Raw genomic sequence first — 27,764 nt, forward strand, 5'->3', positions numbered from 1 at the left:
AACACTCGTTCACTCCGGGATTGGAGGAGAGGTGGTACCTCACTCTCTAAACATGTGATTTGTACAGGTTTTCATTTTTTTTTCGGGACTCATTAAAAGCATTCCAGATTTGAGTCATGATTTGGCTAATAGCTGTTTATATTTTTAAGAGGAATTTTTATTGTTTACATTTTCCTTCACAAAGGTGCAGACAGCTGTCTACATAAAGAATAAATAATCTCAGACAGGTATGTTTCTTGTCGACAAAATGACAGCGTGACTGACAAAATGTCAGGGTCTTGGGAAAACTCCAGTATTGCTTTTAATTCAACTTGATGTATTTTGAAAACATATTTTTTTTTGCACATGTTAAGTATTGTGTAATATGATTTGATAATTTTACATTATAATTTATGACTCAACATTTCTGCCAATATAATTTAATTTAGATATTAGATAATAGTACACTCGGTTGCTGTGTATATATTTTAATCATTTTGAAACACACTTTTATGTATGAGACTTATTCATACTTTGTTCTACTATGAAAGCACTGTCTGTATCAACAGATAAGCAGAGCTCGGCACTTTATTTCAGTGTTACATATGATACATGTTGTTACTGTGGTAATAACTAGGCTATTAGTTATGCATAATTACATGCAACTACCCCTAAACCAAACCCCAATCCCAACCCTATCCCTATAGTAAGTACATGTAGGCCAAGTTCATTATCATTACACAGTACTTAAATGCGTAATTACACTGTAACACGGACACCTTCAAATAAATTGTAACCCAGATCTCCAACAGCCGCTTTAACTGAAGCAAACCGCAAGATTAGCATGCTGTTAAAATCAGTGGTATGAAATCTGGAAAAGCAAGTACATTTTGACTGGAGATTCCATACGAGCACAAAGAGCACAGTGTATCTTTCATTGTTGTGTTCTCCAATAATAATGAAAAAAATGTTTTTCATTATAATTAGATTAAAAGTAAAACATTAATTGGTTTGCGAAAAACCACGATGTGAGTGAAGTGATCATTTCACTATAAACAAGAATTCCAGAGAATGCGAATCAGATAATTGGCTCCAGTGTGGTCTTTATATTTTCAATACGAGAGCAGCAAATCAAACCGACACAAGCAAAGCGCTTAACCATCACCAAGCAGTGTGTCAACATCACATTCATATGGCAGTCAGCCAGAGAGCCTCCAAAGACAGGAAAATATAGTAGGCAGAAAAGGAGAGACATCTAAAACTTTATTGATCATGTTTGAGTTTCTTTAGTCACATGTCTTTTGTTTTCCCGCCACTCATCCGTTGCCATGTCTACCGTCATTGTTCATTATCATCACCTGTGTCTTGTCAATAATCTTCTTCTGTGTCACCTGGTTTATGTTCATCAGTGTCTGTATTTAGTTCCCTCTGTTCAGTCAGTCTTTGTCCGTTCTCGTCTATGTAACGTCGTAATTTGTGTGTGTATCCTGCCTGTATGTAGCACTAAAGTTATATTTGTAAGTAAACATTTTGTATTGGAGCCTTCTGCCTTCCTCATCTTCTTCTGCCTTCCTCGTCTTCTTCTGCCTTTCTCGTCTTCTTCTGCCTTCCTCATCTTCTTCTGCCTTCCTCGTCTTCTTCTGCCTGCACACACCCTGACATCCATGTGCTACTGTATGTAACAGTAATGCTTACAGCAATGGTCTGTTCTGTTTATTGAACAATTATAGATGCAATCATATTGCAAAGTCATCAAAAGTCCATGAGGCACTTTATTTTAGCCTGTGCAACTATAATAAAGTGACTGCAAGTTTCATGTACCCTTCAAGGAATATAGTTTTCACAATTTTAATTTTGATTTTCTGTATTTGATAAAACACGAAAGAAGAAAATTTGTCGGCCTATAACAACTGTATTCCAATTACTCATCATGCAATATCAAATTAAATCATATGATACTGTAGCTCGTGGTGAGAAACTGAAAAGGACAGGACTGTCATCAAGATTTTCAGTAAAGAATTAATTAAATATCACTCTGTTTTTCTAGCAAACCAACTATATTATAATTTGTATAAATTAAATATAGCCCACTATACAACTTTTACAGTGCTTTTGCATTTTTATGAAAAGCTGAAAAATCCTAATCTTAATATTTTTGCATTATTTTCCAACTAAAATATCTGAAACTCTAAAAAACAAAAAATTTACTTCTTTGAAAAAAAATAAAAATCAATTGAACACAAGTTTAAAAAAAGTTTTTTACAATCCCCCTTTCTTTCCTTTTGCAGTGTAGTTCATTTTAATGGCATGAAAAGAAGTGATCAGTAGAGTTTTCAAATATATTCACTTTTTGTTTCATTTTCAAAAACAAAGTAATACAGATTCAGAAGAACATAAGGGTGAGTAAATAATGAACGATAAAAAAAAAGAAAGTTCGACTGACACTGTCAGAGGAAATATATGGCATGAAGTTTACAAGCTTCTATTTTATTGAATTTATTACTCTTAGTCTCTGCGAGCAAACCACTGAATATCTTTGGCTGACCACAGAACCACCATGCTAACGTTCATCATTGTCTCAGTGATGAAGAAAATGCATATGTACTGTGGGGAAACTTTTTTGCCAGTATTGATTTAAGGCCCAGAGCAAAAAAGCCTTGAAATGACGCAACATCTGAAAAACGCATGTGCAGGCACACATGAACTCTTACATTCCACTTACACACACACACACTCCATGTCATACAACCACCCAAGCACACTCCCCATGTTTAACTTCGCTGAAAGACGACCAAACCAAAACAAGGCTGATGTGGTGATATCCAATATTTTCTCATTAAGTCTTACGGGGCTCGGGGGCTAATCGCATTACTTAAAAGGGCACACACAGATTAAAACTAAACTAGCTATGGATGGGTCCTTTTCCATGTTTGTTTAAAAGGATAGCACCCCTCGGCGTAACTCCTTCTCTGATGGGCCGGTGTTAGGTGTTGGTATTGAGTCTAGTTCGGGCTGGTGGTACCGACCCCCGGTACAGGAAAGATCTCACGCCCTAGAGTTCATGACATATGACTGGTGCTTTTTGACACTGAAGGTCAAGCCTCACACCTGAGATGGTGTCGGAGCAGACAGACATCACATGCCTGAGATGTTTCTCTTCTGAAGGATGTATGAGCTGTGAGTGGATTCTTTAGCTCTAAGTCACGGAATGCGGGTTTGTTTTTACCCCCATTTGATGTAGTGCACCACCATTTTGGTAACGCTTCACCAAGCGTGTTGTTTCATTGATAAAGAAAAAAAGTGTACAAAGGTGTAATCACCTACTTTTCTGCTGGCTATTTGGTTTCTCCTTTTTTACGCCTACCGTATGTTTAAATTTACATCAGTTTTAACATCAAATGTATTAAAATATTAGGTGCAAAACTTTAGGCGAAATCTGATGCTTTCAACACTTTTCTCTCACTCAAATTGCTGAATCGACAGCTGTAATCTCCGAATTATGTGTAAGAGGACGTCTTTTTATCTTTCCTCTGTCTGACAGGCTCAGAGAAAAAAAGGCCAATAGTGTTGAGTGCTGGACTAATATCCCTGATAACTGAGGAGAATTACCAATTGCCTCTAGTTTGACACTGTTTATACAGCACGCTTTTACAAAGAGCGTAAGAGAGCGAGCATTAATCCCCGCTTACTTATTGGTATGTTCCGTCTTTTCAGGAAGAGAAGAGAAGATCGCCCAAACTAATTCTGATAAACAGTGCGAGTTTAACACATAAACGTTTGTTGAAGGTCAGGTTAACACAAATCTCATCCTAAATACACTCATACCTAATAAACGGGGTGATACGCTGATAACTTCAACCAAATGCATCGGCGTGGAAAAAAAAAACATTAATCTACGTCAACTAATTCAAGCACTAACGGAGTGTTTGAGGAAATCCTCATGTTTGCAAGAGGAAGGAAATGAGCGGTCGCTAGCAGAGAGGAGTCTAATGGCTCTTTAAATTGTAATGTGAGGAAGTCATTTTTGACAAATAAATGCTGACAAAGAGTCCTACATTCCATACAAATAAATAAATGGGCATTAAGTTTCGATTTAAATAATGTGATTATGTGAGAAGAAAAGACCACAAAATGCTATAAGAGACATGGAACTAGCAAAATAAAAGAAAACTATACAAGGCAGGAATGATAAAAAAATTAATAATAATAATAAAAAGTGAAAAGGCTATTGTAGAAAAATATGGGAAAAAATTCAAAGAGAAAAGTTTTTTTTTAAATATTTTATTTTGAATTCATTCATCAACATAAAATTTGTGTGTACTAACAATCTTAATAATATATATTTAATAATGTATTAAGTAACATGAACTAACAATGAGTTATACATTTGTTACAGTATTTGTTCATCTTTGTTAATGTTAGTTAATAAAAATCCAGCTGTTCATTGTTTGCTCATGTTAGTTCACAGTGCATTTACTAATGTGAACAAATACATTTGATTTTAATAATGCAGTAGTAAATGTTTAAATTAATATGAACTAAGATTATTAAATGCTGTACAAGTATTGTTCATTCTTAGTTCATGTTAACTAAAGTAGTTAACTAATGTAACCTTCTTGTAATGTTATCCAAAATGTGTTGATGAATTAATCTTCATGATCATTTTGATTTTAACAGTTGTCCGAATATCAAACAAAATACAAATCAGCTACTAATAAAAAGTGGGGGAAAAAAATTCTAACAAATAACATCAAGCGAAGCAAAACCAAGATTCTAATTCTCTCTTCTAAGAACATTCTTAACGCGGTAACAAAACCAATTAGCTTCTCTGGAAAGCTATCACCTTACACTCTTTCCTCACGGCTGTACGTGTTTATCAACCTCTCTGAAAGCTAAGCCAAACTAAAGAGGGGAAAGAAGACAAAACGCATCTGGTTTGGCTTTCTCCTCAACCCAGTCAATCAGACGAGTCATCTCACGGCCTTATCTCTGCCCGGGGTTTATCGGCTAAGTGGATGTGTAGCTACAAGTGAGAATAGCTTGTTTTGTCGGCTTCACTGATGAGGGTTTTCATCCACTGCGAGTGTTCTGCTTCCCCAGCCTGGTTGGACTTCTAGCTAATCTTTCATTCTGTGAAGACAGATGCTGTTCCACTCTGTGGTTAGGAAGTACCACCATAGGGATGAGCTTTTCCTCCCACTTCCAAAAGCGTCTGTAATCTTCTTCCGTCACACAGGGCAACATTTAAATTATGATCATGCTTTCAAGGCAGATGACATGACTAGATTAGTGAGTCTGAAAGCACTTCAAAGGTACGGGAACAAGGTGTGAGAGTGGGTGTCAGAGGGCAGAATGAATGAAAGAAGGGCAAAATGAGCAAAGCAGAAGAAGGGATACAAAATGAGATTTGAGGGGGGACGACATAATGTACAGCCGCTTTGTATTCGCTCCCATTGAGAGGCAGCCACCCTGAATCCTGCATGCCTGTAACAGAGCAGGTGCGAGCCGAGCGCATGCTTCGTGTTTTCATACGGACAGGGTCGTATCACAACAATCACAATCTCTAGAATGAGGAAACCAGACGAGGTAGAGCACTGAAACAGCTTTCCCCAGCTGCCCTATGTGTGTCGAGGTTGTTTTTTCATCACTGAGGGCAAGAGGAAACGGCGTGTGCCAAATACTACCAATAGCCTCACATGTTGACAGTGCAATTTCCTTTCAGCTCTTTTAGGTGCATGGTGATGCTACAACGGTGTTTTCCAGCTGTTATCCTCATAGAAAATTAAAAGAATTCCTTCATAATATAAGAAAATAATAACCGAATTAAATTGACAACGTCTAAACTATCAGTAAATAATAAATTAAATCAAAATTATCCCTACTTTAATCCTTTAGCAGAGCGCATTGACTTTTTGACTGTGGCAACTGCAACAAATTATGATCTAAGACAGCGCGTGCCGCCCAATCCGTATAAAACATCACTTCTTTTACCGCAGATTGTTTTAAATTATGTTATGAGGGAAGAAAGAATACAACTGAAAGGTTTTAGGGTGATGTCATTGTAATAACAGATTTTTCTCATTACTTTGGTAAAACATGCTGTTGTGATTAGTTTTCTCAGTTTTATGCCTCTCCAATAGCAATATAAGGTATTTTTGGTGCCTTCGAAAAGTAATAAAATGTGGTGCCATTTTGATTTTCAGAGAAAACAACTTGGATTTTCTGTTTATCAATAAGTTCTGCAAGTCTGTAGAAATGCCGGGGGCCGCATATTGGACTGCATTTGCCTTGTTAGCAAAAGTGAATAATCCATAGCTGGAGGGTAGGAAGGATCAGTTTCCACCGGGATCCAAACAAGCAGGCAGAATTAATACCAACAGCATGCCTGTTTGAAACCAAACAAGCCGTGCATGGAGGAAGTTTGAAGAGGAGACACTTCTAGGACAGGCCAAATTATCGTTCTTTATGTCCTGCAGGCATCTCAAAAAACCTATTTTAAGTATTAATTCTTTTTTTTTTTTTGGCAGCAAGTATGCTAAATATGTGGAGATGAGCCAAGGGTATTTTTTAGGAGACATTGAGTGGAGTTTAAAAAAAAAAAATTCACTCTTTACTAAATTCATATCATTGTACTCAAGTGAACAGGAAACAGACTAAGTGTCAAAATAATGAAAATCGGATTGCTCCTTTAACTTGATTTCAAGAAAGGAAATATAATCCCCTGCGAGGCAAAATGCAGTAACTGCACATATTGTTAAAAGCAAGTTATGACCCAACTTAATATTTTACAATATTACTGTTTTCACTTTGTCTAAAGACTGAAATGATGAGATTAGGGCCAGATTTACTAACAGCTTGAGCCAGCGTAAAACCTCTTTTGGTGTAAAAAAACCCCCTAAAGACTGAAAACTTTACTAAAGACATTGAGAAATTAGCGCTGGAAAGACGTGGACACAGTTATTTTTGAGGCTGACATTATTGCATATGTAGGAGTTTCCCTTTCAGACGCAAAATTTATGGGAGGAAAGTATTAAAATGAATCAAGCAAGGTGATTTACTAAGGTTTGCACTCATCAATTTACTGGTATTTGCGCCATTATTTACAATAAGTAAGTACATACAGATGCAAAACAGTAATATAAAAAAATAAAGTGCTACCAATGCTCATCTAATATACATCTACTGTAACTATATTCTAGTGAGTAGAAAGTTTTCATCAATATAAATTAAATATTTCCCAGTTAATATTTAATAAGGTTGGCTTTTATACAAGGAAAATATGAAGCTTCCTTTATTTTAGGAAGGGGGTCCCTTACAAGGGGATCATCATATTTGGGGGTCCTTCAAAAACTATTCAAATACAATCATAGAATGTTAAGTGTTAAAAATGATAGGCGATTGAATCACTCAACAAAAAAAAACTTTAAAACCATTTTTTCCATTCCAGTGTTGGTGTAGTTACTGCGTTCACTTTTGTAAGTTGTTATGCCCTCTCATCAAAAATGCTTATTTTGTCTTGAAGTTTCCTAGCATCAGACCAAATAAACACTCTGTTGAAGTTGCTCGGAGAACGTGCATCAGCTAAGCCTCGCCAACAGTTGTCTGTGCTTGAACAGCCCAAAGCATTTTGGTAGGAGGGTTGGGATTTATTGTTGAATAATACATGAGGAGGAGCCACACCAATGTCTCACCCAGGCCTAATGAAAGAGAACATGTCTGCACACAAATCAGTCATGAATAAACATCAGACAGTAATTAAACTTGGTGGCAGCAACTTTCTTCATTAGTAAACAAGCAGGAGCACAGCTTATGTGCATGGTGAGGATTGGGAATGGGATGGTAATCGGAGAGCCTGTCTGATATTGTTGGAAAAGAGCAGGACTGGTCAGAGAAAAAGCTCAGAAACTGACCTCATTAGAAGTTAATTCCCTGGCACTTCATTTGCTGCAGTTGGTAAAGACATAGCTGTCAAACTGAGGCCTGTATCTCTACTACATAATGATTAGAAAGCGTTAGTTCATTCCTGATCTAATGACTTTTAAGCATGTGGAGTGCCTATAGTTGGTACTCAACCGAACTCTGAAAAATAACTAAGATATTTGAAATAAATATAGTTATAAAAAAGTTTAATATAGCTTTTGGTGTCTAAATCTTTAGTATATATCTTACATTGAACATAATGTCAACCTGAAGATGTGCTTCATGTGATGCTGTAATATTAAATCATCAATCTGAATTAAATGTATGCATAAAAATGAACAAAACATGACAACAAAGACATTAAGAAGAAAGTTACAAAATATTTCAATTCCAAATAAACTTTCATCAAATAATCACGTTTTTTTTCTGCAAAAATATTAAGCAACTGTTTTTAACATTGATAATAAGAAGAAATGTCACTCAAACCCCAAAATCAGCATATTAAAAATGATTTCTGAGGGATCATGTGACGCTGAAAACTAGAGTAATGATACTGAAAATTCAGCTTTGCCATCACAGGAATAAATTACATTTTAAACATTCAAATAGAAAATAGTTATTTTAAATTGTAATAATTTCACAATATTACTGTTTTTACTGTATTTTTTATCAAACATCTGCATCATAACCTTTCTAAATGTTGAATTATTCTTTTACATAGTTTTTTCAGAAATCTTTCCAAAAGAGCCAGTCAAGGGACTGATGACGATCACGCAGCACCATATTAAATTTTTTTTAAGCATTATGATGTGTTGCTTACAGTCCTTAAATTTGCACTCAAACCCGAATAGAAAAAAAAAAGAAGTGAACATATTTTTGTATTTGGATTTTCTGATTTGATTGTACATGGCTGTGATAAAGGATATGCTGTTTAAACTTGAAACTTCTTTTTTTTCCTCAGCCTGCAATTGTAACCTCCATGCAAGGCGCTGTCGTTTCAACATGGAGCTTTACAAACTCTCCGGGAGGAAAAGCGGAGGAGTCTGCCTGAACTGCCGGCACAACACGGCAGGTCGCCACTGCCACTACTGCAAAGAGGGCTACTACCGAGACATGTCCAAGCCCATCTCTCACAGAAAGGCCTGCAAAGGTATGAAGGGTACTGAATCTACACCCCATGGGCGCAAAGCGCGACCGGGTTTGGTCTTAAGGGCCCAAAGTGTGCAACTTATCACTAAGGAAAGCAGAAAAAGCTAACGCTAAGTGATTAGCCGGCTGTTTTCTACACAAAGAAATTCACATAGTACCACAAAGGAACCAATTAGATGAGCCGGTGACTATTCTTAACGTGTTACCCCTCAAATGAGGGAGTCAGCAGGTCCAAAGGAAGAATTCTCACATTCCTGTGCTCCTCCACCCCCACGAGACTCTGTCAGCATGCAGCCCAAGGACAGGGATGTGGGTGGGGGAGGGGTTACATCTTTCTGACATAGAGTTATTGGGATTCATTTGGGGGATGGTTTGACAGGACAAGCCAAACAAACAGAGCAGAGGTGTGAACGGATCCTTGTTACAGGTCAGATGAGTGAGGTTAGGGGGAGGACGGACAAGAAGAGAAGAGGGAATACGCGAGCAACTTTCCACAGGTGTGCAACTGTCTGGCGACAGCACGCTTACCTGGGAGCTGTCCAGAGGGTGTTTTTGCCTAACTTTGCCATGGGGCAAGATGACAGGAGCAAAAAGCTTTGTGCAAACAAGCCCCCCGTCACACCTTAGCGTCTCCTCATCACAAGGTCCGTTCTGCTGCTGTCCGTGACGGCTTAGGATCATTTACTTCCAGCTTTAGCTCGGGGTAAAACTAGCTGGAAGTTAAAGACTCTTGTTTTCCCCAAACAGGTAAATAAATAAAAGCGTCCGTCAATCTGACAGTCAAGACTGTGGGGAATGTTTTTGCATCATGTGAGAATGTTATACTTGAAAGCTGAACAGAAGGTGTTTGTTTTCCCGCAATATCATCGGCACGCATGAGTCCTCATTTACAACATCCGCGCAACAACGCAATTAGCCTGATTCCTGCTGTCATATAGAGATACATGCGGTTGTTTTATATAGCTTTAAACTGATAGAGCTAGAAAAAATAGTTTTTTTCTTTTAATAAATTATTTTTTTGACATTTAAATGATCATTTTTGTAGCATATTTTGTAGTTTTGAATTTTACAAATACAACTAAATTAAACTTTTTATGGGGTATCTGTTATATGCAGGCAGTTTAGGATGTAAAGAAGTTACATTTTTATGGGATATTATATTAAGAATTTTCTTTGGTAACTCTTAATGTAACTAACATGAACTAACAATGAGCAATACATTTGTTGCAGTATTTATTAAGCTTTGTTAATATTAGTTAATAGAAAAACAGCTGTTCATTGTTTGTTCATGTTACAGTAGTTCACAGTACATTTACTAATGTTAACACAACCTTTCATTTGAATAATGTATTAGTAAATGTTGAAATTAATATTAACTAAGATAAACAAATGCTGAAGACTCATTGTTCATTCTTAGTTCATATTAACTGAGGTAGTTAGCTAATGTTAACAAATTAACCTTATTGTAAGGTGTTAAAACATTTTTTAATTATATGTATTTTGAAGTTTAAGCATTTAGTAAATTTGACCAATTGAACGTTTTTTTGTGAACGTTTTTTTGTGAACGTTTTTTTGTGGCGTATTTTATATATTAGTATTTTTTTAAAACAGCATATTTTTTAATATTATATAATAATACCTTCGAGGTTTCAGATAAAGAAATTCATCCAATTTACAGTAGTCACAGTTTCATGAAAAAAAAAAAATTATGTTAAAGTGAATTGTTGTTTTTAGTTCTCAGACTCACATTACACCTGATGAATATGAAAAAGATTAATGAACATATAATAATATTCTCTGCATGGAAAGGCATTACAAAAATGCATAACCTAACCAACATATCCATTCTACCATACTCCAGACTGACATTTACCCCTCTCTGGGCTCTCGTTTGATTCTCCTGTCGACTTGGAATGCAAACAGACATTCATCATCCGACTGTGTGTTTCGCTAACCCCCATGCTATGTGTCTTATTGAGGGAAGAGAACTTCTTTTTGTTTTCACTTCCTTTCTCCTGTGGACAAGACTTGATTCTTTCAGCATCCCATTACTCTCATTGGTGAAGTTTGCTCTGTTGGGATATGTTGGCTTTGTCAAATGATGCATTTAATTGCAGGATTTTGTACACACTTCCCTAATAGTGTGCAAATGGAAAAGATGAGTCTGAAAAAGGCCAAAGGTTTTTAATATGTTGTTTTAAAGTTTTGTGATAGAAACTCCATCACAGATTGCACTGGAAGTGATTCAGTCGATCTGGCATTTGATCGTTCTGTTTCTGCCGTTTCATTTCTTTCCATTTTCGCAAGGCTCTCGTAATTAAAATCAAGGGTGAATAATCCTGCAGGTCTCTGATGACCCTGGTCCGTTTTTTCTCTGTAAAGTTTTATTAAAATGATCTGCTTTGCTTGGAAAGTTAATGAACTCTTCTGTTTCCCTGAGATTTGAGACCGAGGCCATGGAGGATTTCCCAGGCACTCGGAATTAGGGTCAACAAACCAAATGGAATTCACTAATGGTTCAAGGAAAACTCTTTAGAAAAAATAACACACTAAAAATAGCCGCAATACTCAGTAGATTGTTACAGAATTATTAATGATAGATTCAAAATATTCATGTACTACTATGAAATATGTATTTCTGGATGGAAAAAATTGGGGAAAATCAATTCTGGATAAAAAAATGCATCATTATGACCCACAGCCATTGAGAACTTTACCTAATGCAGATAGTTAATTGTAAGGGAGATTTGCTGAAGATGGCAATTCTTCTGCACTTTTCGATTTTACCGAAAAGAGAAAGTTCCCAGTGCTTTGTTCACTTGAATGTTTGCTGTCTGTTTGCATGCTCTCGCCTCTCTCTATGCATTTCTCATACAACAATCCTCCACATTTGTTCTGTTTAATTTCATTAATCTTCAGGTCCAACTGCCTCATCAGACTTTAGTGCTATTTTTTGCTAGGAACATTTGTCAGGACTGTTACCATCTTTATAGGGATGACGTCAAATCCTAGAAGACTAATTCACCACTGGTTCTCTTGAGATTTTCCTATGGGGTTTTATAATACGTTTTTTAAATTTATGAGTACAATAAGGTAAACACAACTCGACAATACTTGAACGTTTTGTTCTACAACATAAATCGCATACACCCATATTGAAAATGCAAATTTTACGCTTATATTTAAATTTTAAAAAATGTTTGTTCCTAATAAGTAACTATATCGGAACTTTTGGGGTGTGTGTGCAGTTTACATTTACATTGTACATTCATTTACATTGTAGAATCGTCAAGTATCGTCACGTTGTGTTTATCACAGATCTTTTCCAAAACCCCATAGGAAAATCTCTAAGGAATTAGCGGCGAATTAGTCTTCCGGGTTTTGACGTCATCCCTGCACCACTCTATAGGCACACGCTCAATACTTTTCTTTGTTATTTCTCACATTGTGTGTTTAATTTTTTTTACGTGTTTGGATACTTATGTCAGTTCCCTTCTGGGTCTCCTACATTACGCACACTGGCACTTTTCAAATGAGAAGGAGACCTCCTGTTAATCTGAGCTGACTACCTCAAATCGAATGTTGCTTCATTTTAAATAGTTCTGAAAACACATTTCATCATGATTTACAAAATCTGTAACTTAAACAAGGCATTTTGTTCGTTTTAATCCTGAAATTTGCCAGAGTTAGAGCCCCTAATGTAATTACAATCAAACACTGTCCAAGTTATACAGCTGTATTAAGTTACATCAAAACAGATGTACAAAAAAAAAAAGCGTGGTAATTACAGAAAGGTGACAAATGATATGAAGCATGATATTTCATTCCCGCCAAAGAAAACATTTTCACAAGCTAAATAAGCGATGTATTGCAAGTTAATGAAAATAGGTGTAAGTAGATGTTGTAATATAAAGCACCTCACTCCCCTCACACTCATTAATTTAATGTGTTCACCACATATTTACTCTTTTCTTTTGACAAGTCACCACATTCTTAATCAGAGCAGTGAAATAGTGGCAACGATATACTATAACAATTTACTTCAGGAAAAACACTTATGCTGCTCTTTTACTGAGATTCAATTCAATCCGGGCTCTTGGCTTAGTGTTCAATGCCTTCTACACAACTCATTTCTGTAGACTTGACTACATTTGTAATTTTGGAACACCTTAAAGCATTTTCAAATACATTTGAGTCACAGATTTTGGATGTTCTATCAAATTATTTCCACATGTGTAATATAACAACAGGTATTTATTTGAAATATATAATGATAAATGTAAATATTCATACATTTTAAGACAAATGTATTTTAAAAATGTATACTAGTTATGCTAGTTGTTTTTGCAATGGTATTTTTAAACCAGGCAAAAGTTCCTTCCGTAAGTGTTCTCAAGCCTGCTGATGAATTGCATGTTTTTCAATAAGACTTACAATAAATGTGAATGATATCTACGTTTTTTTTTTTTCTTTCCTCATTGGAATCGAAATTCAGAATTGATAAGAATCGGAATCGATAAGAATCGGAATCGATGCGGAATCGGAATCATTAAAATTCAAACGATACCCAAAACTAGTGACCATTGACTTCCATTGTAATAAAAAAAGAGACATTTCTTAAAACATCTTCTCTTTAAGCGTAACCCATGATAATAATAACAACATTGTTACAGTCGCATTGTGTGTTTTAAACCCAGAATAAACTGCGTCGAACCACCTCAGGTAAACTGAATTAAAACGTCACGATTATTTTCTACTCTCTGTGAAGTGATATTGATATATCGAAATACAATTGTTATGGGCGACTGGAACATACCCTTATAAATTCATAAAGAATGATGTGGAGAGTCTGTATTAAGTTAGAGCTTCTAATGCGACTTCAGCCCTCTGATTTGTGGCTTCATTCTTCATGAAGCACACTGTAAACACACAAAGTGAAGGCAGCTTTGCTTTGCAAGGTGCATCTTGTTCTTCTCTTTAGTTGTTTGCTCCATAAGTTTCCTTTACTCTGCTTAGGAAACTTTTGCTTCATCATTTGTCCTGCCCACTGGAGTGAGTGACTCCTTTGAACTCGATTTGATTTGTTAAATGAGCCATTTTGTTTTAATACAGTAAACCACACTTAGATCACATAAGTGTGTGGTGCTCTGCAAACTGTCAACCACGCTGAACTATTGTCACCCCATTGGGTGGGCTGTTAATAGTTCATCCATTTATGGTTAGCTTGGAATCTTGGTTCAGTATTATATGAAATGTTTGCGTTTATATGGATTGCTAACTCTTAGAACTAGCAAGCTACAGAGAATGACATCAGCCTCTGATGGGATCCCAGGCAGAAAAGATGTTAGCCAGTCAATCTAATTGTGCCTTTAATGCGTGGTTGCCATGGGTTTATATACAAATAGACCAAAGAAAAGGCTCATTTTCTCCCCATCCTCATTAGGGTTCTGGGAAAAGCTATTAAAGTTAGCATTGAGTACGCTAGAAGAGATTATGTTTGCAGTGAGAGGTTTGTGGTATTTGTGGTCACACTATTACACCTTCCATTTCGACATGTGTCTTGCATTGTCACAAAACAGTGCTATTTTTAACCACAAATAACCTCTTCTGTTGGGGATTTGAAAATATTGTTTTACATTACCTCACTTTTCGCATTAGATAAAAATAAAAAACAACTTATTTTGTGGCTGGCTTCAATTAGATGAGAATGTAGTGCATAAAAATGACAAGTTTGGCAAAAAGCAGTTGTTGTGCTGGGAGTAACATCCATAATTTCATCAAATTATTATCCTAAAAAAAAGTCTCACACTCACAAAAATAAAAACACTCTAAACATGAACTTAAGCAACAACAGACACTCAAAATACCCCCCCCCCCCCAAAAAAAACAAACCCAACGGTGCTTAGAATGAAGTTGCTCTCATTTTCTCTTCCTTTTATCAGCTTCAGACATTTTTTTGTGGGCCAGCAGAAACTATAATCACTACAATACTGAGCCTGGGCTGAGCTGGCCCAACTCCAACAACACACAAATTACCCCACCGACTCTCAACATGATGCTTTTAATGGAGGAGAGGAGCTCAGACTTCAAACAGCAGCTTTATGGTAAACTATTGGCAGGGATCTAAACTTCTCACATTGGGCAATCTGCTCTAATAAAGCTGCCGTGTGCAGATCTCTTTCAAATGGATTAAACGCTCTGATCAAGCACTCATTTTTTGGCCTTTACTCTTTCGGGGTTTTTTTTTCAGTGGAATAGTATAAATGTAAATGTATATAATGCTGCAAAAAATGCCCCAAAACATTACATCATTGTCTTCTGAAGCCATGTAATAGGTTTGGAAAAGTGGAAAAGTATTGACCAATTTTCTTTAAAAATGTACATTATTTCCACAGAAGAAAGCAAGTTTGCAGGTTTGGAATGATGTGAGGGTGGTTCCTAAAAGGAAATCAGAAAAAAAAAAATCCCATTCAGGCTTGTATATCAATAAACTCTCAGCTTGGTACTTCTGACCAGGGTCTTGGCAGTAGTGAGAGTGAGTGGATGAGGAGAGGAAAAAGTAGATCCATATCTACTCCAGGGATCTGGTGTAGTACCACCACTTCACTCTAAGTGGACAACCACTTAAACACTCTTCAGACAGGTTGTTATCAGGCAGCAGAAGCTAAATGTTTGAGGGACATACACCTGCACCCCATGTGTTTTACGCTGATTTACTGGTTGGCTCAGACTATCCAATTTAGACAGTTGTTGGGCATTTTCTCCTTCTTTCTGAAGTACCTTTGTTCTAAACTGGCAAAAATTCACAAGCTTTTAAATTTTCATAAGAAATTAGTGGCATAAGTGGCAAATCATTGTGGTAAACAATATTACACCAAGAAAAAAAAAAACGTAACTTTTACTGAACACGATCAATGATCCATGAGTAAAGGTCCCTAAATAAATTACCCAGTCACAACGGCTAAGATATACAGTATATTGCAGCAGAAACCTCAGCATTTAGTTAATTTAAGACTCTACTCTTGAACTTCCATTTAAAGTCATCCATTAAAAGAAAGACAAAACATTTTGAAAATGACCTGCGTCACATTTGAGGCTGTGAAGCTGTTTCATTTAGTAAGAATTAGTCAGCTGAGCTGTTTATTGAGTCTTTAAGGCTGCACATTTGTCACGAGAGACGAAGTGTGGCTACTTTCTACATAATGACAACTCCAAAGGACAAGACATAAACTTGGCTGGTGACGAGAGAGTGACAAGTGACAAGAGACAGACATGCAGGGAGTGGCTGTCTCTGTGTCCAGTTCCAGCCTTGGGACTGGAACTTTACTTCACTGCTCTTAGCATAGGCTTAAAATAAATAAAGTTTAAGCGCAACTCTCTGTGCTGCATTACTCATAAAAGATATGAGCCAATTTACTCATTTAATGTGCAAAACATTTGACAGAGTAGCACTTCTACAGTGCTGGTGGGGGAAATATTGAGTAAACGGCATTGGGATTAAAAAAAAAAAAAAAAACACTTTATTGTAACTATCCATGGTGGGAATTTAAGAAAATGGACTTGAAAGAAGTTTTGACACAAAGGCAATACAATCAGTTCACATGGTTTAAGAAGTGTAGAGAGACGCTGAGCCATATGTTAGAGAGAGACCTCCCAAGAGGAAGGGAATGTGACAGACATTATTGGCATAGGCACGTGTTTCATTTGTCATGTTCTGATGAAAAAAGAAAGCAGATGTTGTAGAAACATATTTGAAGAAAATACTTTTATTATAAGATATTTTGCCAATTTGAATTTGTATTGTTACACAGTTGCCCCAAAAAAATGTGTTTGGACATTTAAAAATGTATATACATGCATTATAGGCTATAACAAAGTGGCATTTATTGTAAAGATATAGCAGAGACTTTTCAAACTAAATAGTTCACAAAAACAAGTTTGTTGGCCCTTGCGTGATAAAAAGTAGATATTGTGTCCGAAATCAAGAAGTTTAGCGATGCCCATTTGACCTTGATGAAAATCTTCTGGATTACTATTTTGTATATGAAGTCTTAACTATTGTGTAATGGCGCAATGTGTGTGAAAACGGAAGTGAAGAGTAAACAGGATGGATAAAGTTTGCTACTCCTGCCTTGTGTGATTTTTTGTTTAATAACTCCTGACAGACACCACAAATTGGCAACGAGGATACTTTGTGCCAAAAGCTAACATAGTATCTGAACGCCGTGTCTTCTGTAAACTCTGTCAGGCGCATCACGAGACAGTTATAAAGTACGTTGCCGCTTTGCGAGAGCTTGCCATTTCATGTGAGTTCGTTGCCAGTACTGATGAAATGATTTGCGATCAGTTAGTAGAGAATGTGCTTAGCCCACGGATATGTGAACGACTTTTACTAGAAACTGATCTTGCACTCGACAGCTGTTATGATAGCAAGCCAGACTGAATCTGCTGCCGATCAGACTAAATCCATTTCAAATTCCCACCAAGTTACAGCAGCAGTAAAACGCAGAACAGTGGTAAACCGTCACAGATCAGCGCAATCAAATACGTGCGAGGTCCGTAAAATTTAATTACAAGAAATTACTGTACACGGAATATTCATTCTACTCGGACTTCATTCATTCACGGACTTTATTTACTTTGGACTCACAGACTTATATGGTGGATTTGGTGGTTGACACCTGGTCTTCTGTATCTGTCCTGCCGTACAGTACTTATGCATGCCATTTCAGTAATGCTGTGCTGTCGCAACATACAACCAGGCTTGTTACATATTCGAAAGCTCACATTCCTGTGGTTGGATATTTGTCAGCGAACGTTTCCCTACATGACCGTTCAGTTCCTGCTAAATTCTTCATTGTAGATAAAGGGACACCACTCATGGGGAAGGAACTAACGTCTGGATTGAGGATTGAAAACAATCAAGTTCTGCCTCCTAATGGCCTTCCTGTGCCTTTCAGTTTCAATGTGCTAAAAACGTTATACACCACATAAAGCTGGAAGAAGATTTTTGCCGTCTGCCACACTCTGTTCATTGTGCTCTGTAAAAGGAATTAAATCGCTTGCAATCAGCTGGGGTTATGAACGCATCAACGCCTCTGATTGGGTGTCACCAATTGACCAAAAAGTCAGGTAAACTTAGGATGTGCATTGACCTCAGAGAGCCAAATAAAGCAGGGATGGTGGACTCTTTTCCATTGCCACACATGAATGAACTACTCTCTGCTCTAAATGGTTCCACTGTTTTCTCCACCATCGACCTGACTAATATTTACTACCAAGTGCCGCTGCATGAGGACAGTCGTGACCTCACATTTTTTATTATTCACTACAGACTGTTCCGTTTTTCTTGTGTTCCTTACGGATTGGCATCAGTGCCTGCGGTTTTTCAGAAGATGACGACCATCATCCTGAATGGCTTGTCAGGGGTTAAAAATGACCAAACTATCACTATCATCCATGGACGTGACATGTCTATGGATGACAAGCACTTCAAGCGGTCTTACAACGGTCAAAGTGTCACTTCTGACAAACCAGCCTGCAGTTAGGTCATCCTGTTTCAGCGGAGGGTCTTGATGAATCACGTGGACAGGCGATTCAAAATGATACATTTTCTAATAGATATTATCAAGTTTAAAGCATACTGAGAAAAAAAAGATATTCTCAAGCCACTCCTTATGTAAAATGATTGGCTATTATACCTAAGTTTTGTGTTGAATTTGTGTGTGTGCGCATGCTCTTGTCACCAGAGACTGGTCACCACTTTCACAAAATCACACACACACAGTGTCTTTTTCAACTGCTTCACCAATCTTCACCCTTTCCCCAAACTTGGGCCCTTAAAGCTACTTTTATTGTTTATCTGTGCTTTTTTGTATGTATGTACTGTTGTATGTGCGTTTCCCCACACGTGTGTTCTTTTATCTCTTTTCTTCTGTTCCTCGCAGCCTGTGATTGCCATCCTGTGGGGGCCGCTGGCAAAACCTGTAACCAAACCACAGGCCAATGCCCCTGTAAAGACGGTGTGACGGGTATCACATGCAACCGTTGTGCTAAAGGCTACCAGCAGAGCCGATCACCCATTGCCCCCTGCATAAGTATGTGGATCACTCAATGTCAAGATTTTTTTCTACCACTTCAATCCCCAATGAGCGATAATGCACAAATGTTTTTGTCCGTGGAATGCATTGAAACGTTAAGATGAAACTCTTCTTCATTTCTTATGGAGGAACAAGAAAATCTGCATTTCACAGTGGAAAGAATTTGGAACCATGTCTTGTTAAGGTCATTCCACAGGATTAACACCTGCCGTTCTTTAAATTCTGTTTTCTTTACTTCACGGCCCAAATCAGTGAGATTGACATTTTTTAGATTCTTGAAATCGTTGTTTAAAGATTACAAAAGTATAATAGAGTCCTCACTGCCTGGGAAGGAATAAAGAAAACATTATTATCCATCACTGGTCTTTGCATTTGAAATCAAACTGTTTAATTGGTGCTTTTATCGACGAAACAACGCTTGGATATTAAACAAAGCAATTGGAAAATAAAACGCTCAGGAGAAATAGTTGGCAGGGAGCTTAGCGGAATGAATTCAACATATTACTTTTTGGAATCATATATCTTTGATTTTCTTGGGAAAGTCACAAGCATGAATGTGTGAAAGATAGACACTCCGGTAATAGAATTGAAAATATTTAGTTTCTCTCATAATAGTGAAATAATGTTTTTATTTTAATAGCACATATAAATTTAAGCAGTTTCTCAATCCATGCCAAGCTCAGTTTAACACAAGGAAGTCTTGGCTACACATACCTGTACCATTATATCCTTATATTCTGAAGACCATAAAACAATATTATTTAAATATTTGTAACAGGCTTGTACTGTAATTTAATCTGGCATTAAACTTGTTCCCCAAGATGTTTAGAGCTGATATAGGAAGATCACCACAGAAATGTATATCGTTGTACAGTGCCCGTAAAGTCTTGCCAAAATGCCAACAGCAAAATTTACTTTTCTTTGTACTGTTTTTTTATTGAACCATACTTATACTTTTGGATGATTTGCAATGTCATCCTGAATAAGTAACATTACAAATCAATATTATTATCAAGCCTTGTTTACAGGCCAAAAGCGCCATAATGCATATTTGCAGCAGAAACATATTTCAGCATAAGCATACACATTTTTTTGGACCCCAGCAAATGACGAAGATTGTTTTTTTAACCAGAAGACTTGATTCTTTCTTCCTTAAAACAACTCTTTTTTTACATGCTTGCGCACCAGCTCCACAGAGCACATGAGCACACTCTTTTATCACCTTCTTCATATTTCTCTTAGTACGCTTGAGCTGCTCAGTCGTCCTCTTGTTTTGTCCTCATGGCAGTAATTGCCTTTTCTTCTTGTATATTTATGTTCCGATAAAGCGAAAGACTGTTCTTTTTTTTACCACTTTTATGAATTCAATCACTTCGATGAAAAGGTCTTTTCCTCACGCATGTCTTTACTGAGCGTAAACTTCCCTCCGTTTATGAAAGGGCAAATGGAAGGAGGAATGAAAGAATCAAGTCTTGGACAAGCATCTTGCTGTTTTTCATAACAACAAAAGAGGGATACGGGTGGAGCAGGTTGGGTTCATAATGTGAAACCTGGAACATTTTCTTATGGAGTTAACATGGTTCAAATAAGCAGCAAGAAACTCTCTGAACAGAAGCTAATATATATTCTTATATTGATCTTAAATTATAATTATTATTTCATTTAAATTTAATATTCATTATTTTTTTTCAATTAAACAAATGTTTACATTGATTTTGAGAATATTGATTTAATTATGTATGTATTTATTTATTATTGCTAACTGTCATGTCTTTTTCGAAACAGAAATTCCCATTGCTCCAGCAACCACAACTGCAAGCAGCACAGAGGAACCTTCAGGTTAGTTCTGCTAACTAATCTTATTTTAGTGAGTTTAAAACCGGTGTCATTAACCACAGACTACATCCATCACTATTAAAAAGCTAGGCCACTTGTAAGTGTCTCGTACTAAAGAATGAGGAGCTGATGCGGCGCTGTTTGCGGGCTCATTCTTATTGATTTGCGGATAGAAGGTTTTCTTCACTTTTTGAGCGTTAAGTGGGATTTGATTTACCCAAACCCATTATGGAAGAGGAACTGCTGAAATTATTAGGGGGATCTAGTTTTACAGTTGCGTCCCTTGACACGTTCACTCTCGCCGCAGATGTTTTATAAATATGTCTAAAAGTAAGCAGAACGTCAGACTTAACTGCGGTGTCTGCCAAATGATTTCATTCAGCATCAGACAGTAAAACACTGTCTGCAAATATACAAACGCTTCCCTAAAATTTTGTGCAATTATAGACTAAGTGTCTCCTGATCAGATGTTTAACTTCCCAAGTTTTCTTGCCAGAGCTATCAGCTTCTCTCTTACTTTTCCCCCCTTTTTTAACATTTTCAGTGAACATGCTTTAGTTTGCCCGTATGGAAAAAGTATTTGTTGAAGAAATATTCGTCATTCTCACGGACAGAGGAATTCTAGCGTGCAAAAAATCTTTGCAGCTGTTGGTTGATCGTCGCAGACCTCTAATGCTTTACTGACAGATAAGATTGACAGCAGAGCTGCTGGTATTCTCTCTCTCTCATGGACCTCATTTCATTCTTCTCTAGGATATTTTCTCTGCCCCCACATTTTTCTTCTACGGTCTTTTATTCTCTCTGCATTTCTTCCTCCTTTGTCCTAAAATACCCACTCACTCTCTCTAGCCCATCTGAAACCAATTCTCTGCTTCATGACTGGTAGTTTGGCTATTGCCAAATGTCAGAACTGCATTGTGAAAACTGTCTTTCCTTAATGGACTATCAATGATTTGAGATAGAGGGTGTTATGACCCATGCAAAATAAACAAATAGGCAAAGCGGAGGGAAAAGGTTAACCCATTTACCACAATGTGTTTCCATTTGTCATGGCCTGACCCTTAAGCATATGGCAGCACATGTGAAAAAAACCCCTAAGAAATGCAGGATATAGCTGTATCGTGCTTGTCTTAGTATTTTTGTAGAACAAAAACAGTTAAAACAATGTTGAACAAATATAAAATAATATTTTTTCCTATAGGCTACATAATTTGATATTTATTAATTATATGTATTTGTCTGTTTATTATGTCACCACTGTTTTAGCGGTTTCTTTACTACAGAAATAAAGAGAGGTATATTGCTGCTATTATGATTCTTTTTTAAATTTAGTACTAAAATGTAAGATAGCTGCATTGTACCAGTCAGTCTTAGTAGAAAAGAAACAAATATAAATATATTTCTCTGTATATAATTTGTTTATATATTACAGTGATGTAAAAAATAATGGGTAACACTTTATTTTACTGTGTCCTTGTTAAATATATTTCATGTAATTATCATAGTAATAACAGTAAATTATGCATAATTACATGCAACTAACCATCAAACAAATCCTAACCCTACCCTAACACTATAGTAAGTATAGTTGCTTAATGTTACTCAGAACTTATGGCACCTTCAAATAAAGTGTAACCAAATAATGATATATTATTTATTTATTTGTTTTTGTTTTGTTTGTTTTTTACAGAAATATGAGACAGACACAATGGAAAAAATACTAAATTAGAATAAATTTCTGGAGGAAAAAAAAAAGATTATTTAAAAAAAAGAGAAATTAATTAAATTCTAAGGTCAAAAAATTTATTAAATATACCTTTCTAATCACTTAGTGGAATCTGATTTTGGCTAGCTTTATTTAAAAATCAACACATTTTTAAAATCTTACTTTATTTGCAAAGATGACGTGACCTTTAATCCAGGCAATGGGGGCACCGCTGATTTTGAGCCCTTAAAATGTTTGACCCGTCTGGTTTTGAGAGCAGCCCTCCATGGAAACTGCGGCATTCCAAATCAAGCTGATGGAGAGGTGGAGCACGGGATAGACATATTTGAGTGCCCCCATCAAAATGGACGCTCCAGACCACCCACACACCCTGCTATGGGACTGCATACATTATGCCTTTACTCCGAGCCCAAAGCTCACCTCAGGATAGTGCAATACGGCAGAAAAATATGACCTCATCCAATAGACGATTGCAAACAGATGTTCTTATCAGGGCACCTCCACCCTGCTCTGTAGCGGTTGGCCACTCAGATTGAGAGAGAGAACCTGTACGTTCTTGTACAGATGGGTGGGGCAGACAGCTGTGAAGCAGGTGTCTATGAGAATGAAATAAGGGAACGGCAGGAGGACAGAGGGAAAGTCGAGGGAGGAGAGAAGGAGGATGTTAATATGTCTTCAGTAATGCCACATGGAGGGGAGGAGTGCATCGCGAATACCTCCAAATGCTCGGCTCAGACAAAACACATATTGTGTGGCGAGGTCATGCATGGTGTGAGTCACCACTCCCAAGACCCCTGAATAATCCCTCAGACGCACACTCATCTATGACTGACAGAGATGTCTCTACAAACCTGCTTTAGGAGATCAGCGTCTGTTGTCTTTACAGTCATCAAAACCAACATGGTGGTTATCATTATTGGCATGGATTTCGTAGATGATTTGTTGTCTTTCACAGGAGGGGACAGCTCAAATAATTTTCTTTAATAGCAGGAATATTTTACATAATCCAAAGGATAGGTCAGCATTTACTCAGCCTCATGTTATTTCAATTCAAATCTGTGTGATTGTCGTTTGTCAGTGAAACACAAAAGGTGCATTTTTGAAGAATAGTGTTGCTGCTCTTTTCCATACAATGAAAGTGAATTGGGACTGGAGCTGTCAAGCTCCAAAATAACACAAAAGCACTTTAAACTATCATACAGCTATCAGAAGTCATCCATAAGTTTGTTTGTAAATAGTTTTGCGTGAGAAACAAACTGAAACTGACGTATATTCACGGGAAATTAGTAAAGATTTTCAGTGAATTATTACTTTAGTTTCCATATGTTCCTTATGTAACCACTGAGAACTAAGACATGGAATAAAGTGGGCTAGTAATATATTCTTCAAAAATGCACCTTTTGTATTCCACAGAACATTGTCAGAAAAAGTCAAATATGTAAAAAAAAAAATTTGATTGGTTTTGTACCTTATATACCTCTAAAGGGTTTACCTTAATGTGTAACTATGAGACAGTTGTTGTACTCCATGTGATGGCAAACAGACCCCAAACATCATTTTTTTCTGACAAGAAAGAAATTAAGTCATACAGGTTTATGACTACATGATGAGTAAATAATGACATCATTTTTATTTTTGGGTGAACTATCCATTTACCACTGTCACCCTTGTAAGACCAAATGGTCCCATAGAAAACTGCAAGCCTCCTAGTGATTATAAAAGGAATGAATTAAAAAAAGGGGGAGTGAGAGATAGAGGGAGGGAAAGTGAGAATTAGAGAGAGAGAGAGATCGAAAGAGAGTGAATGGTGTTGAATTAGTGTCTCATCATGAATGCAAAGCTCTCGTCTAATTTAAAGCTGGCTTCACCTCTCTCCCATTTCACATTGTCAGATTTCGAGGGTTGGCGATGTTCCCCACAAATCTGTGGGCTTCATTTACAGTAATGAAGTTGATTTCTACCCATTCTCAGCCCATTAGAATGATGCGACCGTGACCAAACCATCACAACTGCACACGCTTTCTGGTCTGTTTCTTTAAAGCAATGTCTGAATTCAAGAGATAGCTATTTTCTTCTCAAACTCTTGAACGGAATGAAAGAACGGCAGAAAACGAGAAGGGTGTTTTGAGAGGTTGAGAGGAGAAGGAGAAAAAAAGCAGTTCCCTTTGGAATAGACCCAGCTTGCCCATTGAGTCCCTGCCCCAGTGGGAGCTTGGGGCTCTGGCTATAATCTAATTACATGCTTTATTTGCAGCAATTTGTTTCTCAATCAGTCTCATTCCGCACAGAGAAAGCCTTCCCCCTGTGCACTCATTCACACCTCATTGTTACAGCTCCCAGATCTGAGATGTGCGCATGAATAGCATTGTCCGTTCCATTAGAGGTCCAACTGGAAACAGACCTCAGGTCAGCCCCAGGCTCTTTTTTGCTAACAACAGAGTACAGTGTCTGCCGCCTTCAAGCTTTAAAAGACCCAGCAGGTTAGATTGTCAGTGTTAGATGTCAAGGCTTTTCAAAAAGTGCTGAGTGAGGCTGAATAGCGCAGACTCATTAGCTGTTCTCCGCCGAATCTCCAGACCAACAACTTCCCTCAATGTCTAGCGACGGAGAGAATTCGTCCACAAATGTTTCCCCACAGGGGTCCCCCACAGTCAGCATGTAACCGGTGCCCTCCACTCATTCTTCAGTGTCAAACAAGCCTCACATTCAAACTTACACGCAGCTTTCTTTTGCTCACTGGCACCGCTAGCAGCGCAACTGGACGCGGTGCCAAAATCTCTCGCACACAGCTTTCGCTTGAAAAGACGGCAGGAAAAACATCCATTAAGGTGACACCGGCCTCTGTGGGAGCATCGTGACGGGACGGCAAGCTAACCCTACTTCCCCTAACTCAAGAGGGGGCACAATGAGAACATTTGTCTTTGCTGCGGGGGACTAGATGTTCGAATAGGAATCTCAGGGTGCTCATCACCTCTTTAAAGGAGAGCTAATGAGAAATGATGGCTATCAAAGGGAAGTATCGTGATGGCATTAAATAGGGTTAGGAAAACAAAGCAGTTGCTCTACAGTCTTCATTTAAATGGAAATGAAGCTGCCACAGTATGGACTCTCAATTTCATTTTGGTTACAGTATCTCTGCCATTTCCAATCTACAGTGTGCACGGTTTGACTCGCCCAACCCCACCTCGGACTCCCTCGAGCAACCACTTCGGCGCGACTACTTTCACGGGCATTTTTTTCTGTTTCCTGGGTTGCCCAGGGCAACCTCATTCACACAGAGAGAATAGAGAGTCCAAAAGAAAGTAAAAGGCAGGCATGGAGCGAGGGTCGACCGAAACAATGAAGTTTGTTCATATGCAGGCGAGCTGAAAGGTTTTTCTCCACCCCCCCTCCTCCGTCTCCCCATTCCATCTATCCACTAAAAGAAGGCCATGACAATTGTAAGGGGAATGGCGAAAGCAAACTTCTCCATTTAAACATCTGCATGCTCGAAAGACGTGTTTTTAATGATTTAATCGTGTCCGTGTCTTCTTGAGTTGAACGCGCAACTCGTTTTATCTGGGACGAACTATAGAAGAGGCCCAATAAGAACCGAATCTCTTGGGTTTCCCCATTCAAAACACCATGTTTCTTTTTTATTTTTACATACAACAAGCTTTTTTAAACACTTTATGTGCTGCTAATTTTCCCTCTGACCTCCCTTTGTGCTTGGACAACCCTTGCTCCCCCCTTCACCGCAACCTCCCTGAGTGCCGAACCAATAAATGCCAAAGGTTGAAATTGTCTTTAGGGGTTGCGGTGGGGGAGGAGGCATTAGGACAGACGTACAGGGTACAGAGTTGACAGCACCGGGAGGGAGGTGTCGTGATACAAAAAGCCCTAATCAGGCCCATCATGGCACTGACAGTGGAGACAAGGGTGAGAAATTAGCATGGAACTGAAGAAAAAAAAAATCGCTGGGTGGCACAATACGCTTGGCCTCAGAGGGCTCCCATCAGAGCAGGGGAGGGTCCAGACATCCAGAGAGCAGAACGAGAGGGACCTTTTGTGTCCTTCCTTTTCTAAGGAGCAAAGGACACTCTGCTGAATGCCTCACAAGCCCTATTACAGCCTCACAATTAAACTGGGCAGATGGGTGTCACAACAGGCCAGGGCTTTAGGATAGATGTGTAGTTTGCAGAAGTGTCTCTCTTTTTGACAATGACTCTTTTACATTCTTTAATTGTGTATTGTTGTTGTTGTTGTTGTTTTCCCCCCATCTCAACCCTTCCTTTCTTATTTTTACCTCCAAAACTTAGACTGTGAATCCTACTGCAAGGCATCCAAAGGCAAGCTGAAGATCAATATGAAGAAGTACTGCAAGAAAGACTACGGTGAGTGAGAAAAAGTGCACACAACACCGTACCGACCACAGCACACTCCCACATTTATCCAGGTGGCTCAAATCCTTGCCCTCTACAACATCTTTATTCTTTATCCAAAGCCGAATTCCCTCGAGTCCCCTCAGTGTTGGTATATTGTAGTGATGGCTTACTTGGGGCTTTCAAGAAGAAAGTCAAAGGATCAAACAGGAGGAAAGGCCATCAGTGAGGGGTTTAGGGGAGGCTGCGTTGACGGACAGCCCAGCAGGTATTTCAAGCCCAAAGCGGATCAAACCATGGCAGTGTGACGGGCAGAAGGGACCGGAGTGCTCACAGATATCCTCATTAAGGGAAGCGCATGTCCCTGTCCTGCATTCCTGGGGGCAGCAGGCCCTCTCTTGTCCATGAAAAGGAGCAGATGTGCAGCCCTACAGAGGTGGGGCTGTTTCGCCAGTCAAGCGAGACCCCGTGGAACTTAAAGAGCTTAGCAGGTTTAATAACAGACAGAGCATTTTAACAGCTCTTTTGATTCATTTCAGTCAGCATACACTGAAAATAAATTAGTGTAGGATTTCATTTGAAACTATTTTCGATAACACTATTTTAGTGTCCTTGTTACATGTGTTACATGTACTTACCATAGTAATAACAGTAAATTATGCACAATTACATGCAACTAACCCTCAACCAAAT

General features: G+C 37.9%; 1 protein-coding gene across 2 annotated transcripts in view; it reads left to right on the forward strand.

The window, feature by feature from the left end:
* The window catches only part of ntn1a (netrin 1a), a 67,278-nt gene that overhangs the window by 33,386 nt on the left and 6,128 nt on the right, over positions 1-27,764 (forward strand). The window contains exons 2-5 of one of the 2 annotated variants that reach the window (XM_079629576.1): positions 8,861-9,049; positions 18,996-19,145; positions 20,934-20,987; positions 27,009-27,083. In XM_079629576.1, coding sequence (XP_079485702.1) covers positions 8,861-9,049; positions 18,996-19,145; positions 20,934-20,987; positions 27,009-27,083 — 468 coding nt within the window. The remainder of the gene's footprint in view (positions 1-8,860; positions 9,050-18,995; positions 19,146-20,933; positions 20,988-27,008; positions 27,084-27,764) is intronic. The other variant, XM_079629577.1, reaches the window with a different exon arrangement.

This window comes from Phoxinus phoxinus (assembly GCF_949152265.1).
Source record: "Phoxinus phoxinus genome assembly, chromosome: 11".
NCBI classification, from domain to species: domain Eukaryota; kingdom Metazoa; phylum Chordata; class Actinopteri; order Cypriniformes; family Leuciscidae; genus Phoxinus; species Phoxinus phoxinus.